Source organism: Heterocephalus glaber, unplaced genomic scaffold, assembly GCF_053883595.1.
Source record: "Heterocephalus glaber isolate CG9 unplaced genomic scaffold, H.glaber_assembly_v1.0 deba00001452, whole genome shotgun sequence".
In the NCBI taxonomy this organism is placed as follows: domain Eukaryota; kingdom Metazoa; phylum Chordata; class Mammalia; order Rodentia; family Bathyergidae; genus Heterocephalus; species Heterocephalus glaber.
The window spans coordinates 10,313,665-10,332,012 of NW_028258302.1; the positions used below are offsets into that span (position 1 = coordinate 10,313,665).

Genomic DNA, 18,348 nt, shown 5'->3' on the forward strand with positions numbered 1-18,348 from the left:
AGCCATAACAGGTAGCCATGGAACTGGGGGCCTTGAGGGCAGCTCTAGAGAGTGGAGGGGGGAGGGGGGAAGACTCCATCCCTCCCATCCACAGCAGGCTTCCACAGGGCTCCCCTGGGTGAGGGGCTCAGGGAGGCCCCTGCAGTTTAGCCATCCATCCCAGCCTCTCCTCCGCCCCCCTTTGTCTGCCCAGCTCACTGGGTGGGCATGCGCACGGAGGTTGGCCCACTGCCAGCCTTCTTCCTGCAGGCCAGCAGCTGAGTGGGAGGGAAGAGGCCCTAATTGAGCCTTTGTGAGGCTTCCCACAGAGCCCTGGGCACTGAGCACAGTGGGGTCTCTGACTCCATGAACTGCCAGCCAGAATCCCACAAAGTGAAATTGCAGAGGCAGGCCCCATGTGCTACAGTATCCTGTGTCTCCTGTGTCACCTGACTCTCTGCCCGTTCCCCCACCCCAGCTGATGCCTTGCCCACCCTCAGGCCCAGCTCTGAAGTCTTTCCTCCATGAGGACTCCCAGGATGTACTCATTAGTGTTGTTCCCTTTGCTATAACCAGGCTCTTTTCTCCACACCTGAGACCCAGTCACTGGGCAGACGAACATTCCTTGCTTCAACTTCACCCCTCTTCTGTGTTGTTACTTTACCCCTTTAACAGATAAGAAAATTGAAATTCATAGAGCTGAAGCCACTGAGATCTCCCCCAGCTAGAGACCAGAGCTGGGACTCTTCCCCAGGCTGCCAGGCATCAAAGCCTATGCCCTTCCCTCCTCTAAGCCCTCCGGAGCCTCTCAGTGCACATTGGGCAGAGATAACCACGCGAGACTATGCTTACTTCCTGTGACAAAGGCCTTACACTTTAGTTCTTGTTCCTTAGCTGTGGATCTTAGGGGTGGAAGGAAAGGCAAGTGACCACCAGTGTCTGAATTGCCCTTTATGAAGCTTTCTGACCTCCATGATCTCCTTGTCATCTCCCCTAAAGCACCACAGATGAGTGTTAAAAACAAAGAGTTCCCTATGTCCAGATTGGCTTAGCATTTCTCCCTGCCCCACCTTTCCTACCCCCATGCTAGGAATCTGGACAGCATCCCCAACTCTGCCCTCCACGACCCTAGCAGACCACATGGAACTCTGTGCTGTCCTGGCCATGCCAGTCCTTTCAGACGCTAGGCCTGTGCATGTGGCATCCCCACCGGGCGTGCCCTCCTACCCTTCCCCTCTGTGTGCCAAGCCTGTCTGTCTCCTCCTCTCCCTGTGGAATCACCCCAACTGCTTCCCCTGCCATAACCCTTGACGACTGTCCCTCACAGTCTTCCACCAAGATCCTGCGGACCACCATTGGCGAGGCCTTCGAGCGGCTGCACCGGCTGCTACGCGAGCGGCAGAAAGCCATGCTGGAGGAGCTGGAGGCAGACACAGCACGCACGCTGACCGACATCGAGCAGAAGGTCCAGCGCTACAGCCAGCAGCTGCGCAAGGTTCAGGAGGGCGCCCAGATCCTGCAGGAGCGGCTGGCTGAGACCGACCGGCACACCTTCCTGGCTGGGGTGGCCTCCCTGTCTGAGAGGTAAGTGCCACCTCCCGGGACGGAGGGCGGGGGTCTTCCCGAAGTGGCCAGCTCCTCCCAACCTGTGTGAGGTAGTGAGGTGGAGGCAGATGAGACTGTCAGCAAGAACCCAGTTATTCACATCTTTATCAGTCATTTGTGGGGCATCTGCTGTGTGCCAGAGCGTCATATTTGTCTATATATAACACATTCTGTCTATATTATAATGAATAAATAATATTTAGTAGTATATAGTATATTACTTATGTTATTTATATCTCTATAATAATACATCATATGCTATTTATACTAATGTTGATAGTATATTGTTCTATAAAGGCTTTATATTATTATAATTCTGTCAACCCCCTTGTAGGTAGTGACCGCAGTCATCCCTTTTTCACACATGTAGAAACTGAAATTCAGGGAAGCTAGATCAATTGGCCAAGACCCCTCAGCAAGGTGGAGCCAGGACTCAACCTCAAGTTGCTCTGGCCCCCAAACCACGCTTAATAAAAAGAGTGGTCGCTAACACCATGCATTTGGTGTTGGCCCTAAGCCAAGCACCGTGCTAAGTATTTGGTATGCTATGTCATGTAATCCTTACAACAACCCTAGAAGGCAGGTGCTAGCATGGTACTCATTTTAAAACTGAGGGTAACAGCTAGAGAGGCTGGAAATTGCATAAGCAGACACTTGCATCCCAGTCCTGCAGGCTTCTCACCGCAGGGTCCCAGCACTGGGGCAGAAATCCAGTCGTCAGTACAACCTTTTATCCTGCTGTCCTTCTAGGCTTAAGGGGAAAATCCATGAGACCAACCTGACATACGAAGACTTCCCGACCTCCAAGTACACGGGCCCTCTGCAGTACACCATCTGGAAGTCCCTGTTCCAGGACATTCACCCAGGTGAGGCCCTGCCCACCACTTCCTGAGAGGCCCTGGGAGAGTCATAGATTATCCTGGTGGAGCCAGGTGGGCACGCCCAGCCCAGCCCAGCCCAGCCTAGCCCTCTGCCCTAATCATAGTGCAGGGCAGGGAATGAGCAGAGTGCCTTGCTGAGCACCTGCTATGCCCCAGGGCTGTGCTGAGCACCTACACAATCACCCAGCTCAGTAAATCCTCGCAGAACCCCATGAGACAGACTCCACAATATACAGTGGAGGTACAGATCTCCTCCATTGACAGAAGGGTTGCATCTCGATAAACCATTGTAAGGTGAAAATATCCAAGTCAAAAACACCTTTGACATGCCCAATCCACTGAACATCCTAGCTTAGCAATACAGGGCACCATATTTTGTCTCCCCTCATGGTTATGTGGCTTACCATGATGCCCAGCATTGCCTGAGAGTGTCACACCCTATGTGGGCATCACTGGGAAAAGACCAAAGTTCAGAACTCGAGATACAGTTTCTACTGAGTGCATATCACTTTCTCCCCCATGTACTTGAAGAATAATAAGTTGAACCATCGTAATTCAGGGACCTTCTATACTGAGGCCCTGGGCCCTTCATTGCCTCATTCTAAACATGCAGTACCTACGGAGCACCTTCCCTGGCCTGGGTACTGTTCTAGATGCTAAAATAGAGTGGTGATCAAAATAGACACAAAACCCCTGTCCTGCAGATCTTACATGCTAGGGTGTGAGAGAGAAAATAAACAAATGAATAAGTGAAAAAAAATACATGATATATTAGATACTGATGAAGAATAAGAAAGGAAGCCAAAGGAAGTTAAATTAGGGTAGAGACTTTAGATAGAAGGTCCAGATAGAAGATCTCAGGGAGAGGAAGCATGAGAGTAGAGATCAGAAGAAAGGAGGGTAAGCCATGTAGGTGTCTGAGGGAAGAACAGCAGGTACAAGGTAGCAGAGGCTTGCCTGACACGTCCAAGGAACAGCAAAGGAGGCCGGGTGACTTGGACTGGGACAAATGAGGGAGAGTAGTGGTAAAGAGGTCAGGAAGGTAGCAGTGGTCAGACCATGAGGGCCTATAGACCAATGCGAACACTTCAAATTCAATGTTGAAACCAAGGCCATTGGAGGATTTGGGGCAGTGACGTGACATGAGCCAGCCTAAGATTGTAAAGAATCCCTCTGGCTACCTGGTTAAGGATAAGCTGAAGGAAACAAAGGGTGGAGAAGACAACTGCATAACCGTGGTGGCTTGGAGTGGGGTGGTGGCTGGGGAGGGGGTGAGAAGTGGTCAGAGTTAGGAGGTATTTTGGAGGCTCAGCCAACAGGATTGGGTCTCAAGTGTGAGAGGTGGAAGATGAGGAAGAGTAGAGGGTTCTGGCTACAGTGACGAAGCATGGAGTTGTGAGCCGGTGAGGTGTGTGAGGCACCTGAGATGTCTTGTACTGATGTTGGAGAGACCATTGGAATCAAGTGTGCAGCCTGGCAAAGTGGCCAGGACTGGTGTCATCAGCACAAGGACAGCAGTTAGTGGGCCCGGATGGGTCATCTGGGAAGCAAGGATAGATAGAGCAGAGGGCCACCCTGGCATTTGGAGCCAGGAGCACCACTAGAAGTCAGAGGACTCAGCCAAGAAGACTGAGAAGGAGCAGCCAGCGAGGCAGCATGGCACCCTAGGTGTCCTGGAAGCCAAGCAGAGGGGGACATTTCTGGAGGGAGAATGGTTCGTGGTGGCAAAGGCTGCCAAGTCAAGTGTGGCTCCTTCTCCAGGTCTAGCAACAGGGAGGTCATCGGTGACCTTGACAAGAGCTGTTTTGGTGGACCAATGGGGGTAAAGGCCTGATTGGAACCCATCTTAGAGAGAAGGGAGACAGTGGGTAGAGATGACACTTTGAAGGGAAAGAGAAAGAATGTGGCAGTGGCTGGTTTTGCAAGAGAGGAGAAATACCAGCCTACTGTGGGTGATGGCAAAGAGTTGATAGGAGGACAAAATCAAGATGGAGAGAGGGCCACTGCCTGCCTTGAAAGTGCAAGGTCCCGAGTTCAATCCCCAGTACCAAAAAAAAAAAAAAAAAATAGAGGAGGATTATAGCCCAGGATTTAGCTGAGTGGTGCCGCCACCTGCCTCACAAGCACAAGGTCCTGAGTTGGATCCTTAGTATTTAAAAAAAAAAAAAAAGATGGAGAGAGTTGCTGGGGCCTTGGCCTTGGCTGCCACCCACTGTGGGATCTGCTGCCTGGCTGAGGCCCAGACAGTCCATCCCCAGGAGCCCAGAGAATGCAGAATATGTGGGCACTGGGCAGAGAGGGCAGAGGCAGGAGCATGTGGGAACTGTCTTCTGTCGGCTTCACCTTTCCCAGCGAGGGGGAAAGCAAGGCCATCCACTGAGATGGGGAGCAGGTAATGAGAGGTCTGCAGGGAGAGGGAAGGACCTAAATAGGTCTCTAGTGGGGTTAGCACCCCCTGGGACTCAGAGGTCAGTGCCTTCCCGAACTACACAAGCCACAAGGGCAGAGTCAGACCTTCAGACAGCAGGGAGCCCTGTGTGTGCCTGAGTCAGTGACAGGTAAGACACAAGTATAGAAGGAAATTCTTTCTTAAGGGGTAGCATATTAATATCCCCACTTTTTCAGAGGAAGAAACTGAGGCACCTAACTGAGCTGTTAGAAACTTGTCCATGGTCACAACTTGGAAATGGTGCAGCCAAGATTAAAACTCTGAAGTCAAACCCCAGTGCCTGCACCCCTACAAACTAAGCTAACTGGCCCTTCTCTGGCCTTACATGTGTCAACTGGGGACAGTGCAGGGAGATTAAGGCTCATTTCCTAAGGTCACACAGGATTCAGATTTCTACCTGTCTGGATTCATTATTTTGCTCTCTCTACAAACAGTAAAAGTCCTTTGAAGCACTTTCAGGAGTCAGGGGAGGCAGAAAAGCAGCCAGACCCCAAGAGTCCAGTGAACAAGGTCTGTGATGAGGTTCTTACACGTGCCATGGAAGCCCAGATGGGACAACAGGAGGCTCTGAGTGGGGAGAAGAGGGGCACTGGAACAACAGATGTTTGGGCTGGGTGCTGAAGACTGAGGGGTGTGGGGGCCAGTGGCATGGGGATCCCAGGATGTCTACACTGAGGACCTGGAAGGATGGCCAGAGGCCAGGACAGTCACTGTGTGGGGTGAATGCTGGACCCCAGAGCTGGGGCTCCCCTGTAGGTGACTGGGCCCTCATTAGATGTGTCATTACTGATTTCACAGATGTGAAAGGAGGTCCCTGGTGCTCTTACACGTCGACCTGTGCCCTTGTTCACAAAGGAGCAGCAGATGCGGGAGGGGCCCATTTTCAAGCAGGCTGGATGGTGCTTCTGAGTGTCCTCCTGGGGAGGGGGTCACTGTCTACTCCCAGCCCCAGAGGGACTTCACACAGGGCCCAGGAGGGTGAGGGCCACCCATGGGTGAAACAGCATTGCTCAAGGGAGGCAAGAATTCCAGCACCCCATTCTCTCAGCTCCAGGGGAGCCCCTCAAGTAGGAGGTCTAGGGAGCACTCTTTGCCTCAGCTGCCGCCTACTCCATCCCTGTCACAGCTCAGAGAGGCCATCTAGGCACCCCAGCATGGTATTCAGCCTCTTCTTCCCTCCGTATCACACTCAGCCACATTGAACCATCTTGAGGCCTTATGTGAGCCATATTCTCCCTCCTCCACTCTTTGTACATGTTATTCCCTTTGCTTGGAGCCCTCCACACCGTTCTTAGTCTTTATGGTCAATGTCTGTTCTCCTTCATGCGTTACTTTTTAAACTCTTCCTCCGAGAAGCCTTCCTGGGTTTCTCCAGGCGGTTCTGGACTTTCCTGGTTTCACAGTATTGTCAGTGTCTGTGTAGCCATCTCTGTCTGGACTGTGAGCTCTGAGGGGTTAGAGGCTGGGTCTGGTTCATCTCCAGTAGCCAGCACAGTCAGTGTTTGTTGAGGAATAAAAATAATGAGTCCTAGTCCCCGTTCTGCTTTTAGAATAGTGCCTAGCATATAGTAGGTGTCCAGTGAATACTAACTGAAGAAACTTCCAGCCCAGTCTTGGACAAGTCCCTTCCCTGGAACAACAAGGATGCCATGTTCCTTCCCACCTCATTCACAAGACAGCAGCCAAGTGGGCAAATTGCTGATAGCCCATGAGCAGGGTTTATTGGCCTCAGCCCAATGACTGACTGTGAAGCCTTGTTGTGGGCACTGCCTGTGCATGGTAGGATGCTTGGCAGCTTCCCTGGCTTCTGTCCAGTAGCCCCAGCTCCTTGGTTCTACTAAAAAGTGTCTCTGGGCCTTGCCAGTTCTCCCTTGGAAAGCAGAAGTGCTCGAATTGAGAACCACTGTCCCAGAGAACTCTGCCCACAGAAGGGCTGAGGGAGCAGCAGTGTGTGTCCTGAACATCCTGCTCAGAGCAGAGGCCCCTGGGACTTCAAAGAACAGTGACCCTGTTGGCTGGGCCCCTTCCTTTGTCTGTGGGGCCTGTGAAGTCACTCTGGCTTCCCTGCCAGCACCAGAGCCCTTTATGTCCAGGTGGGAGGGTTGCCCCCAGGGACTGGGCTGGGGATTCTAGCAGCTTCCTGCCTGCCCCTCCCCTAGAGCTCAGGCTTGCTATTGGGTCCCCTGAGGACCCCATCTGGCACCTAACTCCCCTGCTCTGGAACTTCCTCTCTTGACCACCACCCACCCCTGCTCTGCTCCTCCCACTGGCCCTCTTCTGCCTGCTGGACCTGACGGCCCCAGCTTCCGGGCACAAGCCTCCCCTGTGAGCCAGGCAGCCCATTGTCCTGAGGACACCAGACACTGCTCCTCTCACCACCCGCCTCCTCCCCTTGGGTGCCCTCTCCCCTCCCCTGCTCACCTGTACCTAATCACTTTGAGTCTGTCCCAGCATGTTACTGCCCAACTGTGTGACCCAAGGCAAAATACCCCCTTTCCTTATCTCCAAAAGAGGGGTAGTTGCATTTCTTTTCCAAGGTAAATATGAGAATTAAATTATTCATTGGTGATCGTAATCCTATAACTAGGTACTTGGTGCTTATTTGTTAGCCTTGTGGTGAGTCCTCAAGTGGTTCCTCTGACTTGCTGAGCAGGCTTTCTGGGGCCCTGAGAGAGAACAGGATATGAAAAGACCTCCACCCACATTCCAACTGTGCTTTCACCACAAGTGGCAACTTGAGCCAGTCACTTACCTCAGGGAACCTCAGTTTCTTCTGCAAAATGGGTACCATGATGTGTGCCCCTGGAACTGCACTGTGTTCCCAGGAGCTAGGGGATAGGAAGATTTCTGCAATGCCTGCTCTGTGCAGTGGAGGGCCTTGAGTAGGTGGGAGGCCCAATGGACCAGATTGTTTTATAGCCTGGCTGGAGAAAAGAGTGAATGCATTTTGGTCCAGCTACTCCCGGCCCCCTGTTCTTGAGAATAGAGAAACATAAGCCACTGGCAGCCAAATGAAGGCGCTGGGCTGTGCCCTAGGAAGGGCTTTCTCTCATGCTTGGGTGATAGTTGACACGGACCAGGAAACATTTCCTGCACCTCCACAGTTGGTGACCCTTCCTGAATGCCTTCTTACCTGGAGCCTCAGTGAGGCTTCACACCTGGAGACCAGTCAGTTGCTTCACGCTGGCATTTCATGTTCCTGAATTCAGTCCCACAACGAGAAATGAGCTCCGCCTTGTGAAATAGAGTTGGCAGGCCGTCTGTCACCTCTCAGGAGGGTAAAGAATGGATGGGAAGGCTGCCAGTCAGTCCCAGAGCAGGAGGTTGCCACGCCCCCTCTGAGCCCCTCTAGTTACTCCTACCCACTCCGGGGAAGGTGGAAGAAGCCCTGAGGTACGGGACCCTCAGATAATGGTGAGGAGGGAGGTCCTGCCCCAGCCTCACCCTTTGGGCTGTGAAAGCTTCCTTAGAGTCAGTCCACACCCCCTGCCTAATATGAATACCAGACCCCGCCCCTGGCCCTGCCCCCTAGGAGGCCAGTCCTCCCCCAGGAATCAGGCCCCGCCCCTAACTCCGCCCCCTTCTATTGCAGTATGTGCTTGGTAGGGTCAGGACTTCCTCCGCCCTGCAGGCTCCTCCTCTCTGTACACCTGGTCTCAGAGCTATGGGAGAGCCTGCGTGGCTGCCCTCCTGACTCATCAGTGTCTCAGGAGTGGTCTACATTGCCCTACGTAGGCTTAAGAGTCTGAGGCTGAGTTCTCATGCCTGTTTGCCAGACTTCAGAGCCCTCTTGCCCTGAGCCCACGTTTTTACCTGTTGTAGGTCTCAACAGGCAAAAACCTCCTTACTCCTGGGCACCTGGAGTAAGAAGCCCAGGTCCCCCACACCCATCCCACCATCCTGCCATTCAGAACTGCTGCTGCTCTCACCTGGGGCCTGGGCCACCCTGTTGCTCTCATCCCTCTGCCACAGACACATCCCACAGCCCTGGGGTAGCTCCATCAGTATCTAATTAGGTTCCTTCCCTGGCCCTCCTGGCCACACACTCACCCCTCCATTTCCTCCAGACCCACCCCTCTGTGGGAATTCCCCACATTCCACAGGGCAGGAGCCTTCTGGTTTCACCTGCTGCCCTGTGGCCTGTCAGGCTGGTGACAAAGCCTTCACCCACTGATTCACTGTCTCTCTTCGCCTGGCTCCCCTCTTTATCCCTGGATAGAGACTTGTGTTGCCATCGACCTTTTTGTTCCCAGAGATCAGTGTTTCCACACAGCCCTCTGAGTTCTAAGAGCAGTAAGAAGAGTATAAAATGCAAAACTGAATTTACTCCTGATAGAGATCATGGAAGGAGCTTGACACATGTCAGTGGTCAGCTTGTTAGTGGATGTAGGAACAGAAAGACCGTCGGGGCCTGGCTGTGGCTCCCTGTAGGGACAGTCACCATGACTGTCATTTGATTTCAGAGAAGTACCTGAAATAGGGAGTAATGCTCCAGCCAAGGGCCATCAGGTCCCTGCTCCATTAGATCAGGGGACTGGATGGCGAACTCCTTCACCCTGAGGCACTGGTGCCCCCGTTTCTCCCCACACACACATACTTTTCCTTCCCTCTGTCTTGATGTATCCTGGAAATGACCATCCAAACTAAAAGGAGCCCAGATTCCCTCTGCTCCTCTGCCTGGCTATCAGTACCCTCAGAAGAAAGAATAAACAAAGGTCTCCACAAAAGTTCGTGAGATTTTGAGATCAGACCTGTTAAGCCGGTATGGCCAGCCCAGACGCAGGTGACCCAGCCCATACCATCTGCCCAACCCAAATGGAGTCAGCCTAATTTGCTGAGCATTTCCACAAGGCTGTACCATGCCAGGCTCTGTGCTGGGCACTGGACACATAGGAGAAAGCCAAGGTGACCAGTACACAGTCCCTCTTGCCCTTCTGGTGTGAAGGGATCAGATGTGAGCGCAGAAGACTAGGCTCCAGGCATGACCACAGTGCAGGGATTCCAGAGGAGAGAGGGAGCCCACCTGCTGGGCCCCCAGGAGGCTCCCATGTGTGATCCCAGGAGCAGAGAGGAAGCTGGGGGGTGTGTGGAAGTGGGGCGCAGGGGGTGAGCAAAAGGTTTGGGCCTGAGTGGGGTGGAGATGTCCAGTGACAAGTGAGCTGGCAGAGAGGGCTGGAGCCATGTTGATGATGGCCTCCTTGATTTTTCCCAGTTCTGTCAATGTTTGCTGACCTGAGATTAGTCACGTCCCTTCTCTAGGTCTCAGTTTCCCCATTTGTCAAATGGAAGAGTTGGCTTAGAAATAGTGGTTTTCAGGTACATATCCACTTTTCATAACATAATTTGGAATGTCTCAAAGATCATATAACCTTTTCACAATTCTAAGTATATATGTATGTATATAATTATATGTGCATATATACATATATAGATATGCTCTAATATAAAGGAAAAACAGAAGGAAAATATTACTAATAAAATATTTTGTATGTCAATATGTAGATGCTCACTCAGAACCACACGAGAAAACATAAAGTAGTCAGATGCTTCTATCATAGGTAAAACACCATTCTGCTTCAAATGCCATCCTAGTATACCGGTAGATTGTATCAATCCTTAGAGATGTATCTTCCAAAACACTGAACAATTTTTAATGAAGTTCCAAGCCCCCACCCTAAATCCAACTTTCCTTCACTTGGGTAGTTGTGTTCTAGAACATTCAGTATCTATTAAAGCTGCAGAAATTATGTTGTTTATTCATACAGTGGAGTTAGGTTGTAGTTCCAGATTATTATACAAAAAAAAGATATTTCATCCATGAGAAAGTCTAGTGGAACATTTGAAAACTGCTGGTGGGCTGGGAGTGAACAGTCCTTCTCTACGCAGGATCATCCTGTGCATTTCATTCAGGGTCTTTAGCATCCCTGGATCCCACTGTCAGGGAGACAACCCGAACACCTTCACAGATTTCCAAATTTCTCTCTGGGGTCAGTAACACCTGGATGATCTTTAAACTCCTTCCCAGCTCTGGAATTCTCTCTTTCTGGACCTCACAGGCGTTAATTCTACAAATATTTGTGGAGTCCCCAGTACGTGCCTTGTCCTGGGCCTCGGGCAGAAACTAACCAGCCATGACCCGTCCTCCCCTGCAGCCTAATGTAAAGCTGGAGGGACTTTAGCCATTATCCTTCCTTTTTACAGAGGGGGAAGTAAGGGCCAGGGAATGCAGGCTTGTATTTAGGGTCACACAGTGGGTCAGTGATCTGGGGCCCAACCAGAGCCCTGTCCTCAGCAAAGAACTGAGAAGTGGCTTGACAGCCTTGTTTCCACTGATCTCTCCCTCCTGTACCCCACATAGTGCCAGCTGCGCTGACCCTGGACCCGGGAACTGCCCACCAGCGCTTGATCCTCTCCGATGACTGCACCATTGTGGCCTATGGAAACTTGCACCCACAGCCACTGCAGGACTCACCGAAGCGCTTTGATGTGGAGGTGTCGGTGCTGGGCTCTGAGGCCTTCAGTAGTGGCGTCCATTACTGGGAGGTAGTGGTGGCAGAGAAGACCCAGTGGGTGATTGGGCTGGCGCACGAGGCTGCAAGCCGCAAGGGCAGCATCCAGATCCAGCCCAGCCGTGGCTTCTACTGCATTGTCATGCATGATGGTAACCAGTACAGCGCCTGCACGGAGCCCTGGACACGGCTCAATGTCCGTGACAAGCTGGACAAGGTGGGCGTCTTCCTGGACTATGACCAGGGCTTGCTTATCTTCTACAATGCTGATGACATGTCCTGGCTCTACACCTTCCGTGAGAAGTTCCCAGGCAAGCTCTGCTCCTACTTCAGTCCCGGCCAGAGCCATGCCAATGGCAAGAATGTCCAGCCACTGCGGATCAACACAGTCCGCATCTAGTCTGGGCCAAGGGCCTACAACCTCCTGGGCCATTACCACCAGCAAAAGCCCAGCCCAGCAGAGGGAGGCCTGGACTCAGCCCACATCCATCACTCTGAGGCCTCAGGCCAGTTGTTTACCCTTCGACCTCCTTTTCCCTGTCTATGACATGGAGGTTGTGCTCTGTGATTCTTCAGCTCCCTCCCAGCATTGATATTCTGTAGCTCTGACTTTGGTGGGGACGTGACATGGCTTCTCCTCAGGGCAACACCTGCCCAACCCTCATCCCCATCCTCTCAAGGGCAGGGACTACCTCTTTCTGTCTGTCCCCCTCCTGCCCAGCTGCCCTGGCCTTAGGATTTGTCAGATGTGACCAGGAGTTGACAACCTGAAAGACATACAGAATCTTCCGTGCCCATTATCTAAGACCTGCCCTGACTGAGCTAGTGATGGGCCATTTTACCCTTGACCCCACCAAGCCCACAGTGCACACAGGCAATAGCTGTTCCTAGAATTGTCTAAGACCCACCCCCTCCTGCCACCCCTGTACCAAGAGCTCTTTTCCACTCATCAGCAAGTCATAGAGGATGCTGTGTCCTGTGGAAGGTACCTAGTAGTTGAGCCCACATGTTACTGTCTCACCATGTTACCCCTTTCCTACTCACAACCTAAGGGCACCCTGGGGACTGATGTAGAGTCCATCAACTAAAGGCATCTGCAGGACAAGCATCGCTGAATGATTGAAGTCCCCAACAGCTTTGGACAGAGTTCAGCCAGCCCCGTTCAGCCAGGCCTCTGTGACCAGCTAGGCTGCAGAGAAGCTGCTGAGGGCAATAGTTTTAATCAGGGCCTGAGCTCTGGGAGGGACCTTTGGCTAGCTCCTGCCTTCAGACTTGACATCTATCTCACTTAGGATCCTGCTGCAAAAACAAGAGCCAGTTTAGCTGGCTTAATTAGACAAGGATTTATTACCAGCTCCCCGGTGACTTGCAAAATTATTGGAAGGGCTAGAGGATCAGAATCTTTGCTGAATTTCCAGGAACAAGTCCCAGCTGCCAGATTCATCATGTCTATTGTGACCAAAAAGGCTGCTTCCATCGGCAGGAAGCTGCTGCATCAGCAGTCACTGACTGCAGTGGTGCTCTCTCTGGCACCATCCATGCCAGCAAAAAGATGTCCTGAGGCCTGCTTCTCTCCCACTTAACTCAGGTCCCAAGATCTCATATCCCTACAAGGGACTCTGTGGAAATGAGTCAGATTCTAAACCTTGGCTACAAGGGAGTCTGGGAAATGTAGTTTTCCTCTTTCCAGCCTCAGCCATACCAAAGGCTTATTAGAGCATTAGCATGGGTGTTGAACAAGTCCATCCACATTTTTTTGCTACAGCATCCAACTGTGTTGTGTTCTGTGGTGTCCTGCTCTGCGGTGTCCTTGTGATTGTATTCCTGCCCAGAGGTGACAGCCCAAGGAGCGAGCCTGCAAGACCAAGTTAAAATGTCACCACAGCCTTGGCCTTTCTTTCCAGCTCTGGGACCTTCATTCTGTACTTGGGGTCTCTGAGCACAACCATCCCAAAGAAGCCAGCACAGCTGAACTTGAGGGGCTCCCACTCAACTGCCACACACTGGGGCCTCCCCTGAACAAGAGGAATTCTCAGTCCTACGCACCCCCTCACTTCCCAGAATCTGGGCCATTCCTGACAGTATTTTTATTTTAAAATGTTGCCCATTTAGTGATTTATGGTCAATTTGTATTAAATTAAAGTTACTGGATGCCGGCGGTCTGCTCCATTCATTCTGACGAACACAAAGACCCACCTGTTCATCTTAGGCAGTGTTAAGTCCATTAGCACACCCAGTCCACAAGCAGCGCTGCTAGGTAAGAGCCACATGTGTCTCACTCTACCGAGGCAGAAAAGCAAGGCCCAGAGAGAGGACAGAAAGTGAGAACTGAGTTCTAGACCAGAACATGGCAACCCTGTTGGAAACTCCAGAAAACTGCCAGTCTTTTCCTGGAGGAGAGCTGGGGTAGCCCTGGAGAAGGCACAGGGAGCTCGAAGGACAGTGGTAAGAGCCTGGTCTCTGGAACTGTGCAGACCTGAGCTTAAGTCCAGTTTTCTTCAGTGTGTGACTTTAGAAAAACGGCCTAACCTCTGTGGGTCTCAGTTGCCCCACACGGAAAAGTAGGGATAATACCACCAATTTCACGGTAAGCTAAATGTGATGCACTTAGGAAGGCCCTATCCCTCTTCTGAACTTGTGTGCTGGGTCTGACACTGAGAAGCCCATCTTCCTCCTTGTACCCTGTGAGGGGGATGAAATCACTAGAAAGATCCCCAGGTCTGCTTCTTGAAGGCAATATGTCCCACCTTTGCCTGGTGGGGAAGCAATTTGGCCAGGAGTCCAGCAGGGACTGTGCAGAGCACACAGCTGTGCACAGCACATTGGTGGTGGGAGGACAGTGAGCCATCTTGGCTCTCATTTATTCCTTTCCACAAACCTCACCTATAGGATGAAGGAGGTTAGACTGGATCCTCAGAGGCACCAGGTGGCTCCTCATCCATACACTGGAGATGGGGAGAGGAGCAGAGAAACACCCAGTCATTGCCTTGTTTGGGGCTCTGGGAAGAGGGCCACAGACAAGGATGGGGAGGGGCTGTTGGCAGGCAGACAAGAAGTCTTGATTGGCTGAGGGAGAGCAGCACAGTGTACAGTTAAATTATGGAGGAAGGATGATTTTTGAGCCTAGAGTATTCCCAAAGACCCCTATTTGCTCAGATCCCTGTGGCTCCCCCCAAAACCATGCCTCTCTATTTTGGCCCAGTGAGTGTCTTTCCTCTGTCTTCTCTGGGGAGGACACCCCTCTCCCCACACATACCATGGTCCATCCTGCCATTACCCCCTCAGCCTCAATACCAAGTCTAAGAAGTGCTGGCCACTTCCCACCCTTCCTGGTTTTAAGTGTCTGGGGGTAACTATAGAGGCCGCATTTACATAGCCACCTGGATACTCCTGGAAATTAGGGTGCCTCTAAGAGGTATATTGACATAACTGTCCAGAGAATTCCTGGATGAAAGATGCGATTGTTGGGCTGAAACCAGAAATCCCACATTTAATGCAGTTAAGAGGGGAGGCAAAAGCAGCACAGCTGTGGATAAGGAAGAGGAATCAATGTAGATCTTATCCAGGATGGGAAAGGATTGATTGGCAGCAACCTCACTCTGAGTCCTCCCTATGTAGCCAGCAAGCAGACTGCTTGTACTTTTTCTACTTTATCTAACTATTGAGACAAGCCCCTGAGGTTAGAATCATTATCCCAGTGTTTGAGTGAAGAAGCATTCCCAGACGACCCACAGCTACTACTCTTGGCAGAGCTGGAAATCAAATCTATCCAAAGCTAAAGCCCAACTCTTCCCTGGACCTCTATGGAAATTCTTCTCCACTTTGAGGACTGCTTCAGTGACAGGCAGCAGCCACCAAGACTGGGATCTCCTGGGCTTCAAAGTGGATGCCTAAACCAACCATCATGGAATTGTGCAATTGTGATTCAAGTCTCAGATACATGCAAAGCATCTTATGTCTCCACGGCTCTGGGGTGGACTCATGAAGACCCTATGTGACCTTAAGCAGGTCCCTCTCCCTTGCTGGGGCTCAGTTTCCCCATGAAGTTGAAGAGGGCTTGAGGATTCAGTTGATAGATTGCCAGGGCCCTAACACTGTTGGTCCAAGATTCTGAGAGTCCAATGTTGAGCCCCTAGCTTGCCAATTTGTCATGCTGCTCAGTCCCTAATAAGGCCATTATCTCTGGATCCTTCTCTCTGGAGCGACAGCAGAGACAGAAAATAAGATTTCTTGGCAGCACAAAGCTCACCTCATGGGTTCTGGGGCAAGCCTTTCCTCCTGCCAGAGAGGCCATCCCGGAAGCTGTCTGCTCACACCTAGGCAGCACTCCCTGCTTCCTCCCTCTTGCCTGAGTCCTAGCTCTATTTACCACCCCCAAGCTCACCAACAGGAGGTCAGTTGCAAAGGCCTGGTTTACAGAGGGAAGTGCAGGGGTTTGGGAGGGATGTGGGAGGTTGGGTACTGACCAAGGTGCTGAATCAAATGGTCCTTGCCCACCCACCAGGACATGGCTATTTCTCCTTGCTATGGGACCGATGAATCTACCCAATCTCTCAGGGAATCCTGAAGCACATAAAGGAAAAGGAAGTGATGGGGAGCAGAGCAGGAAAAGGGGTGTGGCACAGGAGACTCAACTTCCAAAAACATACCAGGAGAGGGAGAGACACTTTTGCTTTTTTTTTTTTTTTTGCTTTTATTTTGAAATGTGTTCATTTTCCTGTTTACTTTTCTTAATTTTCTGTTCTCCTCTTTTCTTCTTCTTCTTCTCCTTCTCCTTCCTCTTCCTCTCCTCCTCCTCCTCCTCCTCCTCCTCCTCCTCCTCCTTCTTCTTCTTCTTCTCCTTCCTCTCTGTGTCTTTTATTGAAAGTACTATAGATTGGACCTAGAGACATCCCACTGAGCTATATTCCCTAACCTTTTATTTTATTTTTATTTATTATTACTATTTTAAGAGAGTCTCACTAAGTTGCTAAGTTGATCAGACTGGGCTCAAACTTGCAAACCTCCTGCTTCAGCCTCACAGAGTGCTAGATTACAGTCCTACACCACCACTCCTGGCTGTTTTTCTTTTTTATCTTTATGAAAAGTATGTGAGTTTTACCCTAAATGTAAAATATAAAAGTCTTCTCCTTTCAAATTTTTGACAGTTCTGTCATATTTCTGATATAAAATGTTCCTCGCTCACGCTAGGGGTTAGATGAAGTGGGGGAAGTGTTGACACTTTGGACCAGAGGTGCAGGAGCTCCCTACCCTGATGTTATGATAGAGGGCCTTTCAGGAGACTGGAGTCAGAGACACAAAGCCCCAGATCCTGTGAGCTCCCTAAGAGAGTGGGCCTAGATGTGACAGAGTCTGAATGCTGGAGGAGCCTGGTGACCCTTTGGTCCACCCTGGAGTCCAGAGAGAGTTAGTTTCTAACTGAAGGTACACAACATGTGACAGAGGTGGGGCTAGAACCCAGAAGTCCTGGTTCCCGGTCAGCACACAGGAAAGGGAAGCTGAGAGGCCCTGAGCCCAGGCAGTGAAAAGCAGCACAAAGGGCAGGCTAGAAAGGTGCATGGGTGTAGGGGTGCCTATCAAAGTTGGGGACGGTAATACCCAGAGACAAGGAGAAGGGAAAACGGGGTGACAGAATCAAGAAGTATTCTCTAAGATAGAGACTCAGCCCAGCTGGGGATGCCGGTCATCACCCCAGGCTCCAGGATGGCTGTGAGAGACCACTCGTCTCAGTGCCATTGTTTTACTGGTCAGTGGGGTCAGGCCCATCCTCAGGTCTCCTGACTCTTAAACCTTGATTATGTTGATGCAACCTGTATTCTCTGCCATGTGGATTCTGGAGCCAGCTCTCTCCTAGTCCCTGGATACCTGGAATCTGAGCAAAGACAGCCCCAGGCACCAAGAGCTGGGTGCTGTCTTTTGTCCTGTTTCTCAAAGAGAAGAGAGAGTTGGCCTAGACCCCAGCTGCCTCCTCCTGGTCACAGCCAGTCTCCACCCATACCTGGTACCTCCTTTGCCAATAAGAGTCCAGAGCCAGCACCAGCTACAGCAAAGACAAATCCCAGCAAGGACAGTCACTGGAGATGCAGGCAGTCTCTGGTGAGTGAGGGCACTGGGATCCGTGGTCCATAGGAGTCCCCTGACTTCATGGGGCTACAGTCAGCCCTTGGACCTCAGGTGGTTTAGAGGTTTTGGGGATCTTTTCCCAAATAAGGGGCTTTCCCTCCTCTCACTCTGGAGACTGAGCCACTGGGCCTGTTTCCTCTGCCTACTGTATAACCCTGACCAAGCTGCCAGATCTACCAACCAGAAGTCAGGTCCTGGGGACCAGTCGCTCTGCTCTTGCCACTGGGAGAAGGGAAGTGAAGATGAAGACCCAAGGAAAAGTAGAAACAGGCTGGTAGTGTGTCATCTCATGGGTGTGGGGCCGTGGGTCAAGACGTGGGCAAACCTTGTGAGACCTGGTGTGAGGCCTGGTTTTCTGCCTAACTCATCAGTGACATTGTCAAGCTCCCTTCGTCTCTACCTTGGGTCTCCATTTCTTGTGAGCTTAGCAAGATGTTATGGCTTGTGTCTAGATGTCCCCCAAAGCCTCATGCAGTCATAGGTAGAGCTTTTTCAGAGGTGGCTGGACCTAGAATACATGATGCTGGAATTGATTCATGGTGCAATGCTAGGATCAAGGGCACTAGGGTTAAGGATGTGAGTGCTACCTGCCCTAAGTAGCCTGGATAAAATATCAGGGATAGAAAGAGCTGTGGTTGTCTCTTGCTTGTTTTGCTACCTTCTGCCTGCCATGAACTATTTCTTCTCTGCAATGCCTATCTGCCATCCACCCTGCCTTGGAGCCAGCTGAGTATGGAGTGAAATCTCTACAAACTGTGAGTTAAATAAACCTTTCCTGCTTTAACTTTAGGTGTCAGGTATT

General features: G+C 51.3%; 1 protein-coding gene across 1 annotated transcript in view; it reads left to right on the forward strand.

Annotated features, from left to right (window-relative positions):
* The window catches only part of Trim62 (tripartite motif containing 62), a 30,076-nt gene extending 16,502 nt beyond the window's left edge, over positions 1 to 13,574 (forward strand). The window contains exons 4-6 of the mRNA XM_087215359.1: positions 1,307 to 1,563; positions 2,335 to 2,450; positions 11,273 to 13,574. Coding sequence (XP_087071485.1) covers positions 1,307 to 1,563; positions 2,335 to 2,450; positions 11,273 to 11,823 — 924 coding nt within the window. The 3' untranslated portion in view covers positions 11,824 to 13,574. The remainder of the gene's footprint in view (positions 1 to 1,306; positions 1,564 to 2,334; positions 2,451 to 11,272) is intronic.
* Positions 13,575 to 18,348: the final 4,774 nt, after the last annotated feature.